This window comes from Arabidopsis lyrata (genome assembly GCF_000004255.2).
Source record: "Arabidopsis lyrata subsp. lyrata unplaced genomic scaffold ARALYscaffold_7, whole genome shotgun sequence".
NCBI lineage: Eukaryota > Viridiplantae > Streptophyta > Magnoliopsida > Brassicales > Brassicaceae > Arabidopsis > Arabidopsis lyrata.
The window spans coordinates 13,462,028-13,484,190 of NW_003302549.1; the positions used below are offsets into that span (position 1 = coordinate 13,462,028).

The following is a 22,163-nucleotide window of genomic DNA, read 5'->3' on the forward strand; positions in this document are numbered from 1 at the left end:
TTAATAGAATTACCACCGTTCACTCTCGGATCCTATATCTTAATTTGATCTCTGTTTCCCATGTTGGAAAAATACAAATTAGATAAAAGATTCTAAGATGTTGAAAAAAACATATATCGGTAATGAAACAACAACCATCGATCGCAGAGGCAAAGAAAATGACACAATTACTCTAGGGCTAGGGCTTGAATAAGGTCAGAAATACAATCTCACAGAAGGAGAGAATGAAGACTCGAGCTTGAGTTGAACTCCAATCGCGACAAAGACGAAACTCAAAAACTCTTTCTAAACTCAAAAACAAATCTTCTGATTAAGTTTAGGGTCTATCATAACAGGGTCATAAGACAACATTTATGAAAACGCTATTTATGAGATATAATAGCTCTTCTCTCTTGCTAATAATGTAGATAATTCTTGTAGTGTTTTTTTTCGCAAACCGTAACTGTAAACCCGATGTGTCCAAACATAATTCTGAAATATAGATATAGTGGTACCAAAGCTTCCATACCAAAGTCTTTCTAAACTATCTAGACTTTGTAATTTTCTTCAAAATCATCACAAATAGGTTTAATATAGTAGTAATATGCACTATAGCATCCTTTGAGAAGAGTTTCTTACTAGATTTTAACAAATCTCTATAACATACCGGGGAGGACCATAGGCCTTTGTTTGATCACACACTTCAACCAACAATAATACAATACCATCAACAACACCCAAGAAGCGATGGATTTGAATAACCATAGCCGGAAGTTTTTTACTCTGCGAATGTAAAATCACCCGCCACGAGAGAAAACCGAGTTATAGCCGTCTGTTGTATAACGTCGACCAGAAAAGTAACTTGAGCATCATCAGTTACATAATTAATTTATTGTAACCCGATCATGACAATAGATTCTCATCTAAACATTGTTTATGCATTTCTCAAACTCAGACCAATACCAATCATATATTGTCGCCTATATTTAACCAAACCCACATTTAATTTTGAAATGCCAATACAACAATAGTCAATTGATGCAGCCATAAATCCATCACACAATTGATAGAGTTACCACCGTTCACTCTCGGATCCTATATCTTAATTTGATCTCTGTTTCTCATGTTGGAAAAATACAAATTAGATAAAAGATTCTAAGATGTTGAAAAAAACATATATCGGTGATGAAACAACAACCATCGATCGCAGAGGCAAAGAAAATGACACAATTACTCTTGGGCTAGGGCTTGAATAAGGTCAGAAATACACTCTCACAGAAGGAGAGAATGAAGACTCGAGCTTGAGTTGAACTCCAATCGCGACAAAGACGAAACTCAAAAGCTCTTTCTAAACTCAAAAACGAATCTTCTCATTAAGTTTAGGGTGTGATGACACACCACATAAGTCAGAGATGGTGCTAGTATTGAAACCGTATAACAAATTAAAGTTATCAGATTCAGATCTTTCAACACCATCGTTACGAAAGAGCAAATGATGGGGATTTGGAATTTTGGATTTGCCATAAGAATTACCTAAATCTATACATAAGGAAAAATTGAAAAACTAAAATATGAAAAAGGAGTCGACTAACGCTAGAGAAGCCGACGCCGGCCGGAAATTATGGAGACGGATAAGTTTATTGTTGAAAAGTTGTCTTGCAGATATCGCCTGAGAAAGAAAGAAAAATAAATCTCTTAAAAATTTAATATTTTTTATTATTATTAAACTTCTTTTTTTTCTGTCGCTCAAAAGAGATATTTATGGGGAATGTTGTTTACATATGTGATATGAAGCGATTATGTACGAACTTTTCGTGCCAGATTATCCGCTTTAACATTAGCCCTACGAGAAACTAAAGATAAAGAAAAGGATGAAAACTCTTCCTTGTCGCTCTGAAATTCCTCCATATACACTGAAAACGCCAGCCATTCGGTTGGAGAAGACACCATCTTCACCAGGTCGGAACAGTCAGTAAAGAACGCAACCTCTTGATAATCTGCACCAATCATACACTTTATCGCCCAGAGAATGGCCTTGACTTCAGCATACGTATTTAGCAATCTGCTGTGTATTTAGCAATCACAAATGTGGTAACAATCTCTAGGATCCTGAAGAACAATGGACTAGCAACATAGAAGAGTAAGTAAAATTTCCTTTCTTATCATCAACGTTTATTTTTTGTAAATCATAATTCAGTAATCTGTTTTCCCTTTGTTCCATGTTTGCCAACAGAGGTGTTAACGTTGTTGACTGTGGGAATGAAAGACAAGAACAAAGGAAGCATGGTCCAGAAGGCTAAGGCAAGAATAAGCTACAGTAGAAGCTGTTTAGGTCATTGGATTGTCTTTGAAGTCTGATGCTAAAAAGACCATCATGAATCTCAGGTTCCCTCTTTTTCTCACGGTTTTCTAGCCATTATCTTGTAGAAGTAATTGAGAAAGTCATTTGCTTTTACTCATACAAAGACATCCAACTTCAAAAAGAGAACTGAACTGCAAAGGATATAGAGAAGGCAGTGGAATGAGAATTGCTTGGAATGAGACATCATCCTAAGTCCTTGGAGGGAGGGAAAGAGCAAACCAATGGAGTTCTTTGTTTAGTCCATCTGAATTGCAGTACTTATGACGTTTTTTATGACCCTTTTTTTTATAACAAATGGTGTTAAATGCTGAACTATTTTGTAAAGTTACAATTATGTATTTTTTTATGATCTATGAAAAGAAACGTGCTTTCAACAAATTGGTTTTGTAGCATATAATTATTTGGATTTCAAATTTATATATTTAAAATAATTTTGCAATTCATCATTTTATAATGTAGCACATAAAAATTGCTACACAAAAATATAATATAGCAAAAATTATGAGTTATAAAAAATTATATTAAAGCATTCGATTAGTGCTATACTAGAAAGACTTATAATAGCACGACAAAAAATGCTATCGTATGGGTAAAACCTACCATAGCTGCCGATGTCATAGCATTTGTGAATTCGCTATGTTATATGTATGATAGCATATTTTTCGCGCTAACGATGAACATATTTCTTGTAGTGCATGTAGTGGAGATAGACTTCTACGGAAGTTCGCAGCTTCCATGGTTGGTGGCTCTCCATTTGACGATGTACAGAACCACCCTGTACCGCAGAACTTATCACTTCTTTTCCATGATCCATCCACAAAAAAATGGTATCCAGAATAATTCAACTCAAGTAAAGCATCCCTCACTCGAGTTCGATTTACCAAGTCCACAGAACCATGATTTCATTATGGAGCTCAATTTGAGCTGACTGCCACAATTGTGCCTCTTTTTCCACTAATCGTAATACCTCTATTGGGTCTTTATCTATGTTTTCAAAGATCTTTTCGTTCCTTGCTTTCCAAATATACCAAATAATCCATGGGAAGACTGATGCCCGAAGGTGTTCTCTAAAATAAATGATCCAAATTTGCAAAATTAGTTTCCGTGGGAAAATTCTCCATAGCCGTAGAAATCTGTGAAAGCGCCCAAATCTGTTGTGCCGAGTGGCACTGAAAGAGTGTATGATTGATTGTTTCCTCTGATGCGCCACATCTGACACCCCTTATTATTAAACTTCTATTACTATTTGAACTAGATTTTAGATTTATTATTAAACTTCTATTACTATTTGAACTAGATTTTAGATATTAATGATTTGAATCAAACATTATAGCTCGAATCCCTTATATATTAATAGAGAAACACTCTACAAAACAAACCTTACATTAACGTGTTATTAACAAGATTCTATACTGACGTGTCGCTCTCAGAATGATTTGTCACCTATTTAAATAATTGCCGAAATTTTATTAGACTATTTACAGAATTTGTCATTAGTATTATACATACATATATTTCATTAATCAAAACGAATTTCTAATAAAAAAAATTGCAAATAATTATGCAACAAATCTTTCCAAAATAAATATACCACAAACTTAAACAAATGATTACGTAACTAATATTAGTAAGAGAGGCTTCGAGACCACCTTTATCTCTATATTAGCAAGATCATTAAAATGTAGCAGAGGCTACAATACTTTGCTAATGTTGGTGAAAGCATCCAAAATTAATCTTGATTGATGCTTAAGTTAGTTTCTTTTAATCATTTAACGTTTTACTATTTCTTTTACTTAACTTATAATCATGCTATAATACATTTAATAATATGTAGTAGTGTAAAATCTATAATACGTTCAATAATATGTAGTAGTGTAAAATCTATAATACGTACTCCATTTGCTTAATCTTTCTCCATTAATCATCTATAATCATGCAATTTATTTTATATATTTGTATCAGTGTTTTTAAATCCGATCCAAACAGTGAACCAGACTTCTTTCTGAGTCACAAGGTTAACCATATTCAAATACGGGTCAATTGATTATTATTTAAAATTTATAGAGATTATATAGTTTTATAAATATAAAAATTAAATTAAAATAATCATATCATGTTTTACAAAATATGAAATCTAACAATAATAGTAACATGATAAATATTTTTAATCCAACTAAAACCATAAAATATACTAAGATAGTATGATAGTAAATATGAAAACTGAAAAAGTTCTAAAAATAACTAAATAGTGGATACACAAATAATCTAAAATCTTATCTTTTAACGGACATTAGCACTAAACCTAAACAGAGAAATGTACGAGTCGCAGGTTAACCAAACATACCGTACAGTTCGGGTAGGACGTAAAAACACTGATTTATACGTATATAAAGAAATTTATTGAAAGACACAAAATATTCAACCTTTTTAAAGATAGAACAATTTCTTTATATACAGAAAATTTTTACCATCAACCTCCTCCAAAAGGGAAGGAATCCATCCTGAATCTAGTATGACTATGATATTTTTGAAATTTGTGACTATTTCTTTTGATTTGGGTGTTGTCTTCTGTATAATTTAAGTTTTTCATCACATTTTTCATCTTTGCGTTTTGATTAATTTTAAGATTATTTTTAGGATTTTTGAAAGAAGAATTTATAGTGATTTGAATTATGAAGAGTTTTGAGATAATTTCAGTAAATTCTGGTGATTCAATTTTTTTTTTTTTGTTATTAAAATTCTATCAAATCTTGTTGAAACAATTAAATTTAGATTTTTGTATATACAAATTAATTATATTTTTGTCATGTGTTTGATTATTGTGTGAGGTTCAAGTTTTATTATAGGCACTAGATCATCACCCGTACTACAGTACGGGTTGAATTTTATTTATTACAAAATTTATAAATTTAATGTTTTAGAATAAAGTTGTGATATATTATAATAATAAGTGAAAAAAATAAAAAAATTTTGTCCGTCCTTATATATAATATTAGAATGAATATATTTTTTTTCCTATAGTATTCAATTATAATTATTTTATTTTAAGATATGAAAACGGAAAATAAGATTATTTAAAAAAAAAAATAATATTGTTTGAACAATGATTTAATTTATGTTAACAACCACAAAATGAGAGTGCATATAATTTAGTTAGAGCAAAAATCAAAATATCATAAATGAATCACATCTAAAACGTAAATTATTTTGAATTACTTAAGAAAATTAGCTATTATTTTGAATTAATTTAGGAAATTATTTTTTCAAATTCTGATTCATTGGTTGTTGAAATAGAGATTTGTTTGAGCTAATTACGGAATTTACCAATTATTCACATAATCAAATATGTTATGAACATATATTTGGTATATAATAATACTAATTTCAATCCGTGTGTGAAGTCTATATTTTCATTTTACAATCCTTATGAAAATATTGTTGCACAATCTATTATTTATTATTTTCAAAATTGCTTGCAGAATCAAATTTTCAAATATTTAGAAGTGTCAAACATTATTTAATTCATCTCATCATAAAATTTTAAAATGTCGTCTGTTATAAGGATCATAACTTTCCACCATATAATACATTACATTTAACCCGGCGCCTACTATAAATATTTTAAACATATCTTTTTAGAAAATCAAATTAATGTATTTATAATTTTTTTAATCTTTTTAAAGTATTAAATATTTATGATATTATTTAATATATTAAATTAATCATTTTAAAATGTTCCAAATTAAAATCCTTAAAATTTTTATTGTAATATGTATAAGAATTTTTTTAAAAAAATGATATGAAATTAAATATAAATATTCAAATAGTTATAAGGATCATAACTCATTTTATCATATAATATATTATATTCAACATGCCGCCTATTATAAATATTTGTTTCAAAAAATCAAATTAGAGTATTTATACTTCATAAATTTTTGATCTATTAAGTATTGATGATATAAAAAAAAGGAATATATTACTCAAATATGAATTTTTGACCCGTTAAATTTGTTCTTTGATCCATTGAATAATTTATATTCGTTTCTAAAAATTCAAATCTTGGTATATGCAGAAAAAAATTTACTTTTTTTATTATATAGGTGATATACTGATTTATTTATTTATAGAAATAGAATCATATAAAGATGAGAAGTGAAAAACTAAGATTTGACATCTAACATCTAACGTAAGTTAAAATGAACTAATACGGTAAGTTAGATGTTAAATCTTATATGTTCATTTTGATTGGTCATTCTTTTTAAAGAAATTAATAATAGATTTTCGTTTTTAAAATTAAATTAAATTAATTAAATTGCATAAAATAGTATTTGACTTATTTATCCTTAATGAGTTGAATTAATTTACTTTATAAAATTTACACATAATAATGGAATGAAAGTCCCCCCACCTATTAGCCAAGGATCAGATATCAATATACTATACATTTTTGCAACACTTTTTGGGGTCCCTAATCGGGTCGGTTTTTTTCAATTTTTTGACCCGGAAATCTTTGATTCGGATCCTCCCATATTTGATGTTTTGACCCGAAATCTTTTGAATCGGATAATTCCTTATTAGATAATATCCCTACATTAAATCCCCAAATATCTCTATCTGATTTTGACCCGAAAATTCAATTCGAAAATATTTGATTTCCTAATATTCCCTAATAAAGATATTCAATCAACAAATCTTTCATACCATATAATGCGATTTCAAACAACTAACCATATATAAAATTGTTTAAATGTCAATCATTAAGTTAAGATTTCGAATCTTAAAGAATATTACCTAAATTGCAATCAACATTTATTAATTATTCAATTCTACAACAATTTACTCAAACCAATTTCAATTTTTACAAAATGTATTTATTATTATTACTTTAATCGCATATATTTATTATTTAAAATTTTAGAAATCTCCTATATAGTTACTAATATAATATTCAAATCATCAGAAATTTAGGAACTTACACAATCTTTTTGGAACTAAAGTATATGCGATCATTTGCATTTATAACAAAAAAAAAAAAAGCATCAATCTATATATAATTCGAATATTGTACAGCTAACCCTAAATAAATGAATCATTTTCCCCACTATAAATAATGGCCGCATTCATTTTTATCATTTAGCCATCACGATTGCATATTTGTTTATGTTAGAGTCATTGGGTCACGATTGCATATTTGTCTTCCTTATCGCATTACTAACTTTTTAGTAGTATTAAGAAATTACTTTCGTTTTTTATATTACTTTACCTAATTCTCTATGTTCTTAGAAGAGTTTTCAAATTCATGTTTGTTTATGGTTTCTTTCTGTTTACGAATCGATGTGGGTGTGTGAGTTTCTGTTGAAGAGCTTCACTATGATGATTGATGTGTTAGTGTTGATGCTCGTGGTGGGGATTGAATTGGATCTTAGACGTTGATGATTAAATACTTTTTCTCCATCTCACTATGATTGAGACCATTTTTTTATGTGTGTTTCTTAAGCTTTATTCTCCCATGCATTTTATTGAGTTGCTTGATTATGGTCTTGCTCTGTATTTTTTGGACGATGTGGTTTTGTGATTTATTGTCTTTTTGGCATTTGTCTGAAGGTTTATTTTATCTTTTGATTGAAAAACTATGATCAAAACAAAAGCAATGAGTTTGAAGCCGGTAAAAAGTCGAAGAAGAATGTTTTTTTTTAATCGAAGAAGAATGTTGTGATGAGATCATTAAGTTTGAAGGACAATGGGCATCCAAAGGGAGAGGAAGCATGGAACTCAAAAATTCAATGAGTTGAAGGAGAGCCATCATGATCGTAAAGGTCAAAATTTATTGTATATGTGAGATGTAATATGCTAATAGACATTCCATATTGTCTTTTACTATTTTCTTTGAAGGTATTTCTAATTTTAATTTTGGTTGAAACTTATCAATTCAAAATATTTAACTTTTAAATGTACGCTTAATATTTTGTTTACAGAATATGCAATATACATTCAATCCAATATTTTGTTTTTGACAAATCTCTAATATGTTTAGAGATTTACACGATCTTAATTGTTTTTTCCTTTAATACTTATTTGTAAACGTGAAATTAGTAGCAACTAAAATAAATTAATAATATCAATAATCTGTTTTTAAATAAAATCAAAGATTTGCGGGTTGGTGAATATTAAAAATATAAATATTTATCAACGATGTTATCAATTTTGTGATGAGTAATATTTATCAACGATGTTACTAATCTATAAAAACTTTATAATATTAATAATATAGATGAACTCTATAAAAATTTAAAATATATATATTATGAGAACTATTAGAAAGCAAATTTTTAAATTGACTCGAATTATATGTCTTTTAAATAATAATATTATTAAAACGAACAATAACAAAATGATGTTTAGTTTCATGGGACCGGGCTATATGGTGGGACATGGTTAGCTCGGTATTAATATGAGACGGTGTACCACGGGTGAAATCCTAAAATTAACAATTATAAATACAAAACAAAACAAATACAACATAAAATTTAAAAACACCCATAGTGAACCAAAAAAAAAAAATATACGCAACAAATTAATCAATTTATTAAAATAACTTATGAAATTTAAATAATTAATCCGTGGTGTACCACGGATCAATCCTTAGTTTCTAATGACATTTGTAAGTAAATTTTTATAAAAAAAAAAAAAAGTTAATTAAGAATAATTGTAAATTGTACTTTCCTAGAATATGATACATTCACTAATATAATGAAAAAAATCCTTATATGGAAATATATCGGTCGTATCAAATTATTATTTTTTAAAAAAGGACAAGAAATATTGGTTAGTTTATTAGAGAAATCTCTTTTGATGAGAGTGTAATAATTAAACATTTGGAGGGACTAGATTTCGCCACGCTGGAAACTTCTCTAATCAAGTCCGTTGGATCTATCAGACCAACGGTGTGGATTACTAGAAGGTTTATGGCTGAAGATATGAGCCGTGGATTTTTGCTTACTGCTTTTTATACAAATATTGGAAGATAATGGGAAGCAAGTCTAGAGAGATAGACAGAAGAAAAAAAGGCAGAGAGAGAGATGGAGAGATATAGAGAAGCTCGAAGAGTGCCCATAGCGGCCGCCGGTAATGCTTTCTCTAGACGGCGACATAGAGCCGGAAGTTTCAGAGACTCTCCAGGTTTTTTTTCCTTTCTCCTTTAAATATCTTCAGATCTGGGAGAAATTATTTGATCTCTGATTTTGTGTTTGTTGTTATTTAATCACAGAGGATGAAAGTCCGGTGGAGTTTACGGAGACGGCGAGGTTAAGAGATCGGAGCGGAGGGAATACGAAGAAGGATCGAGATCGAGAACGAGAGAGGAAGAGAGATCGATTAAATAGCCGGAGTCAAAGGAGAAGAGGAGAACGATTGATGATGATACAAGGTAATATTGACGACGGCAGCGGAGATGACGACGACGATACCTCCGAGGAGAGTGTCAACGACGATGAAGAATATGACGACGGCGGAGCGATGAAGATGCTTCCACCGACTTTGACAAATCATCACCATCAGAGAAAAAGTTTTCCTCAGACTAAAGTTTTCAGATCGTCTCCTTCTCCGACGCCGCCGCCGGCATCATCTCCTATTGTTTCTTCATGGAAAGCCGCCGACGAAATGATCGGTGTGTCGGTTCCTAGAAAAGCCCGGTCAGGTAGAGAGGTGGAAAAATTGCATTATCCTCATATGTTTTTGGTTCTGATTTTTGAAATCTCCTTTGATTTCGAATTTTACGGTTACAGCTTCTACTAAGAGATCGCATGAGTCTTGGACTACAGGAGGAGGAGTTTTCGCTTCCGGAAGACAACTTCACCGGCAAATATCAAGTCCAGCTTCTTTGTTAGCTTCTCCGTCACCACCAGCTCCTCACTTCACCAACGATTTAGTCCGGAAGAAGATGGTTAGTCTCTCTAACTCTCTTCTTCATCTCTATCTTCTGATTATTGGACTAATTAATTATTTTTTTTGTTTGAAGACTCCGGGACCAAAACAGAAGCCGCTTCCGCCGAAGTCTCCAGTGGCGGTGCAAGACGAAATCGAGATCGAGATCGCAGAGGTTTTGTACGGAATGATGAGGCAGCCTCAAGGACCAGCTAAACAAGACGCCGCCGGAAATGATTCCGGTCAAATCGGTAAACCAACGGCGAATTCGGCGATCGGTTAGTCATCTCGAGTTCTCTCCTCCGTTCACGACGATCTCTATAAGTCTGATCTTCGTTCTCACTTTTTTTTTTAACATTTCTATGGTTTCAGCTCCAAAGAGGAAGAGACCACGAATAGTTAAATACGAAGAAGAAACAATTTCCACTACCGTTAAGGGCGAAGACGAAGTTCCTTCAGGATTGACCGGAGAAAACCTCTCTGTTTTGGATTCAACACCGTCTACGACGGCGAGAGAAAGCAAGCCGTCGTTAGATTTGAGATCAGCGGCGGAGAAGATAGAAAATGGTATCGCGAAAGAAGAAAAAGTATCACCGGAAATGGAATCACCGGGTGGGATAAGATCCGATGGCGATGTGACAGTCACGTTAAGAGTTAAAGCGTAAGAATCTTCTTCCTTATCAGTTCATCTCTCAATTTATCTCTTTGACCTAATTCTGATTTTTTTCTTTTTTTTTATTAATCTTCCAGAGGTTTGCCTACACCGGAAATGGAGAAGATTGAAATAAATCTGATGGTGCGAGTCAAATTCTTTTTTTGGGAAATTAATTTTTATTTTTTTAAATCTAATTTTGTCGCATTCTCAGTCACCACCGCAAAAAAGATCTTCACCGGCGAGAAATGGTGATATAGAATGTGTGGTGACAGAAGCTAAACCTAAAGTCACGATTATGGAATCGGTGAGTGGTCCCTGTTTTCTTTATTTTGGTAATGCGACAATGGAAAGATATCCATTAATGATTTTGACCTTTTTCCCACTTTTTTTTTATATAATACTATATGTTATGATATTTTACATGTACAGGAAAATGAGAGCAAAGCTCACAAGGAAGATCTGATTTTGAAGCCTGAAGATAGAAATCCCAGATCAGAGGCAGAAGCTGAACTACAAAAATCAGAGAGAAACTGTGAACTTAAACTCGATTTTGAGAAATCTGACCCAGAAAACAAGCACCATGTTCAGAAGCAACTATCTGGTTCTGATGGAGCAGGTAAGTTTTTTTTTTTTTAGAGTTGTTACTGTGCTACTTTGGGCATGTTATTAATTTGGATCTCTCTCTCTCTCTTAAATTTTCCAGCTCAAGCTAGTCCTTTGCCTCTACATATGTCAATACCGAGCTGGCCTGGAGGGTTTCCTACAATGGGGTATGTTTGGCTAATTTTAACAATAAATTGGTTACGTTTTTTTTTTGCTTTTTTTCCATTTGATTTAATGAAATGTTGTTTTTTACTATGATCAGATACTTGGGGGGACCTACACAGGGTGTTGTGCCGACAGATGCCAACTCCTTACCTTCCACAACTATGCAGGTGATTATGATTTCTTTGATTGCTACGTTCAGTTGAATTTTTTTACCTTTGTTTCTTTTCTGATTTTGGTCTTGTGATTTTGTTCCTGTGCAGCCTCCGCATTTGTTATTTAATCAACCTAGGCCAAAGAGATGTGCAACTCACTGGTATATCGCTAGGAATATCAATTATCATCAGCAATTCACGAAAATGAATTCCTTCTGGCCTGCAGCAGCAGGATCAGCCCCGTTGTACGGGTCCAAGGTCTGCAATCTTTCTGCAGAGCTACAAGGGAGCGTTTTGAGCACAAGCTCAAACTCTGTACCTGAGAAGAGCTCTCAATCTTTACCTAACAGCTCAGATACAGTCCAGAGGAAGCAAATACTACTCCAGCAAGCTCTGTCTCCCGGAGCTGGTAACAACATCTTGGTAAGTTTATTGTGTTTTCTTCTTGCGTTATTTTTATTTCAAGTAATTTTCAGTTTGACTCTGGGGTTTGATCGGTCTTTTATTTGGTTTTGTTTCATTGTAGCATGGCCCGACATTCATTTTCCCATTGGGCCAGCAGCCTCATGCAATTGCTGCCGCTTCTGTCATGCCTCCTAACATCGGTAACACAGTTGCATCATCATCTGGTGCAATGGCTGCTTATGCATCAGCAGCTCCAACAATGAGCTTCAGCTACCCAAATATGCCGACCAATGAAACTCAGCACCTGGCTATATTGCAGAATAATGGGTATCCATTTCCAGTCCCGGCGCATGTTGGCGCACCACCTGCTTATAGAGGAGTTACTGGGCAGCCTATGCCATTCTTTAATGGTTCATTCTATTCTTCTCAAATGGTCCACGCTCCACATCTCCAGCCACAGCAGCAATCTGGTCAGGGGCAACAGACCCATGTTCCCAGCAACCAGAACACAAATGTTTCCACTGGTTCCTCGGCTGCACAAAAGCATCTCCAGAACCAACAACGAAGGCCACCAGTAAATTCACAAGGATTTCCTACTCAGAAAGTTCAGTCTCAGCCTTTGAGCTTTCAGCACAGGCAGCATCCCAGAGAAAACGCAACTCAAAATAGTGAAACTGCAGGAGAAGATAGCCCATCCACTACTGATAGCCGAGCCTCTCGTTCCAATGTTGCATATGGCCAAAACTTTGCTTTGCCGATGCAGCCAGCCAACATAGGTTTGATGGGCCCCTCAGGTGGCGGAGTGGTCGGCACCTCTAACAATCATGGTGAAAGGAAACCAGAACAGCAGGGATCAAAGGTGGGTGCGGAATCTATTCAATCTCAGCCTTACGCAATGACCTTGGCGGCGTTCAATGGAGGTCTGAACATGCCATCTATGGCTCAAAATCATGCTATACTCCATGGCGTTCCCGAAACTGCAAGGCAAGGGTATCATCAAATGATGGCAGCTGCTGTGGCTGCTCAATCAGCCAAACATAAAATGAATAATTGTGGTCCGGAAGATGGAAAATCTGGGTCTAATGCTGCTGCTAATGCCACAGAGGAACGAAAGATAACAGGGGTAAATGGGAAAACGAAAACTGCAGGTGTTGGGGCTTTCTCTGGCAAACAAGATTCGGCTGATGCATCTGCTTCTACGGTAACAGGTGGTGGTATAATTGATAGCTCAGCTCGGTTGCTCAATCTTGGCTCTGCTCAGCCCTGGAGTTCCAATTCTGCACCAACCTCTCACCAGCAGCAACATATGCAGCGGAATCAACCGCAGCAGCAGCAGTATAGCAATTATCTCCAGATGCAACAACAGTATGCAGTTGCTGCTGCTAGAGGAAAAGGGCCAGTGATGAGTAACGGGAGTGGTATCCCGGATCATAATTTTGCCACCGCGCCTTCAGTGGGATCCAATAACCCTAATGCTACTTCAGGATTTCCTCAGAATCTTGTCCAGTCCTGTAGTGGCAGTCCGGCTCAGTCCCCTCAGTGGAAGAACAATTCACCCAGAGCAAACACCATGGCCCAAGCTCAGTCTCCTTCCATGATGTCACCATCTGCTTCATCGTCACTAAAAAACGTACAGCAGAAACAGCAAGGTCGACCCCACCAATCACAGATATCTTTTGCAGCAAACTCTAAAACTCTGCCTTCTAATTCTCCAATGCAGCAAGGAGCGGGTAGTGCTAACCAGGCTCCATCACCCACTACGTCTTCTGTCTCCAAAAACGCCGGAGGAATCCGAAGAACATTGGCCTCAACCTCAACCGTGAACACAGCTGGACATGGTCAGGCTTCCTCCTCTTCTCTGTCTTCATCTCAGCCATCCAAGAACTCACAGTCGGCATCACCTGCAGGTGGAAGGAACAATGGTTCGTCTATTCTTCTTGGAAATCCTCACGTTACTACCACCACCCCAAACCCTACTTCCAAGTCTCAACATCAACAACACCTGCAACAACCTCAGCTTTACTTCTCAAGCCCATATATGCAAGCTCAACATCAGCAGCAGCAGCAGCAACAACAGATGACTATCTCTCCTGCTAGTGGCTATTACATCCAAAGACATCAGCAACAGCAACAACAACAAGCAGGATCATCAACTGCTGCGACATCTGCTACCCTCTCCAGCTGCACCACTGTCACTTCAGATCCGGCAAAAGCCATTAATATGAAAGGTGGAGGGAGCAACAACAACAACTTGCAGAATACACAGACTGCAGGGAGGACGACGCATCCTCAGCAGCAGCAGCTTATTCCTCCAGGTTTTCCATAAGTCCACGCGGGTCAACTGGAACCTGGAGATCATAAGAACAAGCGGGTGAGTGAAGTTTGAGATTTTTTTCTCACGCTTGTTGATTCCTCTAAAGCCCATGGCGCTGAGGAACGGAAGACCTTGGACATAGTGTGAGGTCCCTAAGAAATGGATTAAGTGTTGATCGGTAGATGAAACTGACAGGATCAGAAGAGAAACAAACACCCCCATACTCACTAACCAGTGAGAGAGAGGAGGGAGACCTTACTTACAGGGATGGGTTCTTGGTGTTTCGAGAACTGTATCCAACTAAGTTAGTGTTATATTCTGACAGCAACCCTCAAAACTAGTAGGAGGGAATAGAGAATTCAAGGTTAGCTTAAAGAATTTAATTAATTTCTTATTGGGTTTAGGGTTGTTTTTGATTGAATGAAGAGAAAAGGGTAGCCTAAAGGAAAAGGCAGAATTGTTGCTGTTTGGCATGTAGCTTCTTAGACTTTTTATTCTTTTGAGTAGAAAAGAAATGAACCATTTTTGTGTGAAGATGATGAAGTAAAAGCGTGGGTGTATGCATTTGTATGTATGTAATTTGGATAGTGAGTAAATAAATATGTTTAGGATGTGTTTAGTTTATTTGTGGTGGTGAGTCTTGAAACTCGAAAAGACTTGTTTTCTGCTTTTTGTCAAGTGGTAGTGATTCCTTTTATACATTCACGTGTGTTAAAAACTGTGTTCAGTAGTACTGTAGTAGTACGAGTACGACTGTGCAAAGTTATATATTCTGTTTTTTTTTTTTTCAGTTAGAGAAAAAGGACTAAAAAATAGATTTAGTAGTGGTGACCTTTGGACTAATAAAATAAGAGATCAGTATAAAGTATAAACAGACAGATTAGGAGGTAACGCCAAACTTGCCAAAAATACCTACAAGCTTTTGTTGTCTGGTTGGCACAAGCACAATGTCCTATTCTCTTCTTCGTCATCGATATCTTTTGTCAATTTTCACGAATTTTCAATCTTTTCAATTTTTATTAAAGATTCTATTATTTAAAATAGCAGCTGTATACCATATACGGATTCTTTTTTTTTGTCGTCTAGATTTATTATTAATTGCAAATTATGAGAACTGTTACATAGACGATTCTACAACTGACAATTCCTTCCGACCCTTACTAGATCCACGACAGACTACACTTCCTTCTTCATGATCTTGATGAATACCTTCAATGATCCACGACCTGGCGATACTTCCTTCTCTGCATAGAATCCTGGCGAACGGCTATAATTGTACATCGCTGGAGATCTCCTGCACACTTGCATCCATTAATCTGCAAATTTGTTAATAAATCGCAATATCTGGGACTCGAACCCCAGACCTCTTTGTGTAGAAGCATTAATCAACTCTTAGTCAACCAATAGGCCAAGGGGGCTTCCACACCATATACGGATTCTTATGTCGTTTATATATTGTAGTGATTGTTGTTTGATAAAAAATAGTAATTAAATCTAGGGGGTTTGAATCTATGGGAAACATATTTTGGTTAAACCTTTTTTATATTTAGACTATCAGTATGACAAACAAATTCTGATGTACATAAGATAAATTATAGGGATTTTGAAATATTATTTTGCTGTAGAAACAAACAAATTTATATATTGATAATTAATTCTGCTGTTTCTATATGGTCTCGTTTTGATATCGTGTTTCTAGAAGCCAACTCCTATGGGACCGAGCGTGTTCGGAGTTCCCCTCTTGACTGTTTTTCTCCGCAAACAAAAGAAAGTTACGCAGTGTTGTCGTTACCAAAAAATAATTATATTAAATTACTGCTTTTTCCAAAGAAAAAAGTTTCTTATTGGGTAGTTCAGTTGTTCCAGAAAAATAAGAAATGGTTTTTTTTTCTTTTAAAAACTCCTTGTTTTTTATCATAAACGAGGTTATTTATTTTTTATGAAATCAAATTTTATGTGTATCATAAGAGCACGATATTAGCAATTTTTGTTTCCATGTGAAAGAAAAAGAACAGAGAACTGTAATTTTATGTTATTCGATTTTTTCTTTTCAATAGAGGAATGAGTTACGAAACGAATTGTATTTTACAGTTTATTCTATAAAGTATTTTATTTGTTTGTTGTTCAGTGAAAAATAAAAAAACGAATAACAGGAACTAAGCATAGAACATAATAATAGCTGACACTAGTTTCAATTAAATAACAGTACGAAATTAGCAATTAATGCTTTCTTCTGTTCTCAGTTCTTGTTCCCACATAACCTTCTCTATGGAATCACAGGAACAAAAATAAACCTCCTGCAATCTCATAAATCCCAATTCCTCCTAACTTTTTTCTTTTTCTATACAGAACAGTCCCACAGGAATCAATGTGACAAGATGAGAAGCCATTTTTGTTTGTTGATCCTTCTCAAATCTGGATAGTGTCTGTTTTGATGTTGGAGCATAAGGAAGAAAGATTGTTGGGAATTTAATCAATCTGAATGAGTCAAAGCAGCCATTTCTTTCTCTTGCTTCTTCTTCAAGTGTCTCTGTGCAGTTGCTGTCACAATCTTGACAAAGAAGTTGAGGAGCATGAGCCACACTATCCCGTTCCAGATCGATGCAAATGAAAAATCCCACTTTTTCACCTACCCATGACCAAAAAGAATGCAAATTCAGTTAAACTTTTGTAAAAGCTTGACTTACATAGTGAAATTTTTCATACTTACGAAGCTGAAAATGCGTAAAGTTTATAAAGAATGCACCGGAATAGCGAAAGGGTTTACCTTGATGTGAGATGGAACAGGAGATGGTGCATCAATATACTTTTCTTTCATGGCGTGGAGTTTGGCTGTGAGTCCAGGCAACATAGAAGCCAAACCCGGGACATGGCTAAGTATCCAGATCAGCTCGTTCTCCATCCAGTCGAGCAGTTGGTTATTACAAACGCAGATGATAAATATTGTCTACATTAAGAAAAAAGAATAAAGCACATGAGAAACAAAGTTTAAAAAAAACCATTTGGGTGTTAAAAATGGTATCTATGAGACACGAGGTTCCGAACCTGTATGTGAGTTTTGATGATTGCCTTTCCGATTAAAGTCGCCAGAAAGAATTCCCAAAACGGAATTCCAAATTGTCCACACATTATTCCAGCAAGGTCAAACAAAGGATTTGGAACCTGCAATCAGATAGAAGCAGTGAGTAATGGTAAATCCTAATTTAAATACTAGAAAGCACAAGATATTATATGACACAGTAAATACAGTCATAATCAATTGCTACTGCAGAAGGTAAAGTAAGTTGGAGTTTGCATACTAACCGAAGCAAGAACCAAGACAGTGAAGAAATTCAAGTGCTGTGAATGGGTTAATAACCAACGCTTAATTCGGTTCAGGTAAGTCGCCATAAATCCACTATCCTCAGATGAGGAACCATCTAATTCTTCCATTCCATCCACTGTGCTTCCAGAAATACTAGCTGGAAAAAGAAAAAGGCCAAAACGCAATAAACAACTGAAACCTATTCACACGCATGGACGAATCCGCAAATCAAAGAGAAATATATAGAGAGAGGCAATATACGAACCTGCCCTTGAGATAAAATATGGAGGAAGCTCCCCAAGAGCCGTCCCAATACCCCATAAGATCGCCTCTAGTTGGACTTGTGGCAATATGCTGGTAAGGGGCACACGCGATCCAGCAGCTGATATCATTAAAGGGGGACCGAATTCCGAACAAGATTTATCAAGCCATGAGGGAACCCTTTTCAACTGTATTGTATCATATGGTGCAGATTTTAGATCAACCCGGCCACATAGCGTTGCTTTTAGTGTGAACAAAGCAATGTGTGGACCCAAATAGAGCACGAAAGTGTGCAGACCAGATCCTACAGGAAAAGATAAAAGTAATAAGAATAATGTTTATTGCTTCTAAATGTGAAAAAATAACGCTCTTTGAGTGACTAACCAAGACCAATAGAAGATGCGACACCGAGTGCTATCCACCATAAGCCATATCGGACATACTCTAATACTTCTTCCACATGCTGTAACAATAATAATACACATATGTTAGACCCTTCCTCTTGGCATAATACAATCCGGGAAAGTCTAGATTTGAGTGAAGAAACTGAAAGCGAGTTTTACCTTTCCATGAGGTCCATCAACAGTGACAAGCAAACCACCAGATGCCACTAACAAAGTTGTTATAAGTATAAACCATCCTCCATGAGCCACAAGATACGATATCGATCGCTTGATGTACTGAATAGTAGCCTCAACAAACAACTTCAATGTATTCAAAGGTTGTGTCGTCAATGTTAGATTCTCTACTTCCTTCTCATGCTTCTCACGCAGAGCTGCAAGTTCAACACAGACTACATTAATCCCTACAATGTGAATCTCTTATAGATTATCTACAATTCAGAGAAAAGGTTAAGCCTTTCTCCTCCATCAACCTCGGCTATAAGATTGATGACTAATCCAAGATCACTAATCTACAAAAAAAGTATAAATCTATTCAAAATCCTTATTGATTCTACACTAAACAAATCAAAAGCCATGATTCAGATCTCGAAACCATAATCCAATTCTTAATTTGTATCCCTAATCGGAACGAATTGAGATAAAATCTAATGAAACAATTGAACAAAGGTCAAAATCGAAAACCTAAAAAAGAAGAAACTTGCCTGAGATCGCAACATCAGAAGAAGAGCTCGCAACCGCAGCCGATCCCATCTCTGTGTGTAAACCTAATTGCGTCACCAACGACTAAATAACTATATATCTTCAACGGAATAAAGAAGGGATTTTTAACATAGATTCCAATGTTTCCAAGGATATTAGAACATGGGTTTGGTCGAATTCGAGATGGGTAATAGATAAATAGATTGCTTGGAAACAAAAAAATGATTGATTTTTCGATTTTATCAATGTTTTTTTTTATTTGTTGTAACGTGACGTGTGGGCTTTGGTTGAGATAAAACAACAGAACACAGATGAGAGATCTGGTCTTTGTAGAAGACAGAAGAGATATGTAAGGAAATCAGAGAATGGAAAGAAGACGCAAACGGAAAGTTAACAGAGCTCAGGAAAAACCTCTTATTCGTCTAGAGTCATTGATTAGTTCACTCACTGGGCTATTAAAAGCCCATTATTACGGTCTTCCACTCTTCCTAAAATTTTGCATGGTTTTGGTTAGATCGGTTGAACCGGACATCCGCAAAATAAGCGAATTAAAATTTGGAAAATTTGGATGTATAACCAACAAAAAAATATAAATTAAGAAACTAACCATAAAAAAAAACTTACAGTATAACATATGTGTAATATATATTATTACAATTTTGTCCTCACCACTAACCACCACCAATGGCCACCACCGCCGCTGTCGCCGGAGCTACCGCCGCTGTCGCCTGAGGCACCGCCGCTGTCGCCGGAGCCACCGCCGCTGTCGCCTGAGCCACCGCCGTCGCCGGAGCCACCGCCGCTGTCGCCGGAGCCACCGCCGTCGCCGGAACTACCGCCGTCGCCGGAGCCACCGCCGTCGCCGGAGCCACCGCCGTCGCCGGAGCCACCGCCGTCGCCGGAACCACTGCCGTCGCCGGAGCCACCGCCGTCGCCGGAACCACCACCACCACCTTTGGTAATTAGTTAGTGAATTAATACATATATAGTGCTATATTCTTAATTTTTTTTGAAAATGTGTTATTCTTGCAAATCACTCTTAAAATTTCACTATAAACCGTGATTTTCACTCAACGAAAAACCAAATTACAGCGGTAAACTAAATAATAATCCGTCCTAGATTAGGAGGATCCTTCAATGTGCCAGTTTGAATTTTTTTCACGATAACATTAAATTTAACAAAAATTTAAATTAAAATTTGTTGTTGTGAGGAAAAAATTGGAGTATATTTTTACAATACAAGTTTTTTTTAGGATTAGTAATTATTGTATAATTGTTTTTAGAAACAATATCAGTTTATGAAAATATTCATAATAATCTAATTTCCTTTCAGTTTTAGTAGAGAACAAAACATTTTTTTTATCCAACCATATATTTATCATTTTTTGTATGTATATTTTTTTTTACACGTAATAAAATCTCTCATCGATGGACTTAACACGTATCAAGAGCATTTTAATTATTCACTTTGGGAAACCAAATTTTATATAACAAAATTAGAAGAAGAAAAACTCTTAAAATCATACCAAATATATATAGAAAAACAATTGGTTTATACGTAAAGAGCTATGCCAGGGTTTAAACGACTACTCACAATTCTCACCCTGATCTGGGAAAATCTTGTCCGCAACGGAGTCTGGTCGATAAGACAAGAGTACCTGATAGCCGAAACTTCTTAAGGTCTTGAGATCTTCCACGAAAAATTGGTCTCCTGAAATCACAACGACAGCTGCATGAACTAGATTCAAGTATATTTTTTTTTTGCTAACAATGTAAATATTTCATAAATATGAAAAAAAAAATTAGGTTTATGATGGTCCCATGGCAAAAAAAGCTAAAAACATAAGCATATAATTCATAGACATGATCTCAGTCCGTTCACTCGACATTGACACGAGGCGAATGGAGTTGAAAGAAGTGATAACGATATTGGTGTTCTTCCCAAGTGGTAAGCTGGAGGCAAAGGGCGGGTACAGTTTGCAGAAGCCAAATTCCCCAAGCAAAAGACGCACTAGAAGCCTTTCAAAAGAGGCCTTAGACTAAGCCGTCAACGACGAAGTTTACAAAGCCCTCGATCATATACGTCTTCTGCGTCGTGTGAGAGCGGCTCATCTAACGACTTCCATGAGCTTTCTTAGAATGGAATCTCACGAACTAAATTATGCAAACGGTGCGAGCTCCCCCTACCAAATCCATTCCCTAGAATCAGCTAGTACAGAGCTAAATAAATATCTTTACACCACACCAAAAGCCAATAGGCTTACTAGCTCCTCTAGCGCAAACAACAAACAAAACAATAGGCAAAACCTCATTGTGAGGGAAACCTCAACTCACAACACATGCAGTAACAAGACACAACCAATATCAGGCCAAAAAGCAAACAATAAAATAGGATAAACCTGTGATTCTAACGAAATGGAGATGAAACAGAGAGCCACCACCACCAGCTAAAACATCACCAAAGCAGCAACACTGGAGCTATGGAAGCATTGCCAAGAAAATCTATCTGAAAGAGAGAAGCTCATAGTTAGTACCCTTATTATAAAAAAAAAAATGAACCCATAATTTAAAAGCCCCTTGAGCTAGTAAACCCAATTAGAAAATCACGTGCTTTATCGAAAACAATATATGAATTGATAACTTTGTTAATAATACTTGAACCATACTTAGGTTTACCTCTGGGGTGAACCTTTAAATTCACCCAACAGATTATAGCTAATTGTTTTGCCATATCATTATTAATACTAGAGAATTAAGAAAAAAGAAACACCATTAAAAAAAAAGGAAATCACAACATAGATTTATGGTTTAAGGTTTACGGTTTAGGGTTTAGGCTTCAGATTTTACAATTAACACGAAATTAGATGCCGCTTTGGGTTGCCAAATGAATGGTTAGGGGATACATTTTATAATTAAAACTAAATTAGATATCGG

At 35.3% G+C, this 22,163-nt stretch overlaps 2 protein-coding genes and 1 long non-coding RNA gene across 8 annotated transcripts; 2 read left to right on the forward strand and 1 right to left on the reverse strand.

Moving 5' to 3' along the window:
- The first annotated feature begins 2,034 nt into the window (after positions 1-2,034).
- LOC110226881 lies at positions 2,035-2,614 on the forward strand. 3 transcript variants are annotated; one of them, XR_002330764.1, is made up of 3 exons: positions 2,035-2,119; positions 2,213-2,364; positions 2,446-2,614. It is a non-coding gene; the product is annotated as an uncharacterized LOC110226881 (long non-coding RNA). The 3 variants fall into 3 exon arrangements; XR_002330763.1 differs by having other exon boundaries at positions 2,464-2,614; XR_002330762.1 differs by lacking the exon at positions 2,446-2,614 and having other exon boundaries at positions 2,213-2,412.
- A 6,578-nt stretch (positions 2,615-9,192) lies between these two features.
- Positions 9,193-15,185, forward strand: LOC9306341 (protein TIME FOR COFFEE). Of its 4 annotated transcripts, XM_021016899.1 has the most exons (13): positions 9,193-9,523; positions 9,612-10,040; positions 10,129-10,286; positions 10,362-10,545; positions 10,640-10,928; positions 11,018-11,063; positions 11,134-11,226; positions 11,352-11,538; positions 11,626-11,692; positions 11,788-11,857; positions 11,951-12,265; positions 12,369-14,085; positions 14,155-15,185. In XM_021016899.1, exons 1-13 carry the CDS (start codon positions 9,424-9,426, stop codon positions 14,571-14,573), a joined length of 4,074 nt encoding a protein of 1,357 aa, XP_020872558.1. In that variant the 5' UTR covers positions 9,193-9,423; the 3' UTR covers positions 14,574-15,185. The 4 variants fall into 4 exon arrangements, with proteins under 4 accessions (XP_020872558.1, XP_020872557.1, XP_020872556.1 ...); XM_021016898.1 differs by having other exon boundaries at positions 9,195-9,523; positions 10,129-10,283; positions 12,369-15,185; XM_021016897.1 differs by having other exon boundaries at positions 9,197-9,523; positions 12,369-15,185.
- Positions 15,186-16,708: 1,523 nt separating this feature from the next.
- Positions 16,709-19,782, reverse strand: LOC9304313 (vacuole membrane protein KMS1). Its single transcript, XM_021019168.1, has 8 exons — positions 19,232-19,782; positions 18,690-18,901; positions 18,511-18,589; positions 18,131-18,430; positions 17,865-18,022; positions 17,607-17,723; positions 17,329-17,508; positions 16,709-17,190 (listed from the first exon to the last, which is right to left on the reverse strand). Exons 1-8 carry the CDS (start codon positions 19,278-19,280, stop codon positions 17,035-17,037), a joined length of 1,251 nt encoding a protein of 416 aa, XP_020874827.1. The 5' UTR covers positions 19,281-19,782; the 3' UTR covers positions 16,709-17,034.
- Positions 19,783-22,163: the final 2,381 nt, after the last annotated feature.

Coding starts and splice junctions, on each gene's coding strand:
- LOC9306341 (XM_021016897.1), top strand. CDS start 9,424: ATGGAGAGATATAGAGAAGCTCGAAGAGTGCCCATAGCGGCCGCCGGT. Junction 11,539..11,625: donor ATCTGGTTCTGATGGAGCAG/GTAAGTTTTTTT, acceptor TAAATTTTCCAG/CTCAAGCTAGTCCTTTGCCT. Junction 12,266..12,368: donor GAGCTGGTAACAACATCTTG/GTAAGTTTATTG, acceptor GTTTCATTGTAG/CATGGCCCGACATTCATTTT.
- LOC9304313 (XM_021019168.1), bottom strand. CDS start 19,280: ATGGGATCGGCTGCGGTTGCGAGCTCTTCTTCTGATGTTGCGATCTCA. Junction 17,509..17,606: donor TCATCAAAACTCACATACAG/GTTCGGAACCTC, acceptor TTCTTAATGTAG/ACAATATTTATCATCTGCGT. Junction 17,191..17,328: donor CTGTTCCATCTCACATCAAG/GTAAACCCTTTC, acceptor GGTCATGGGTAG/GTGAAAAAGTGGGATTTTTC.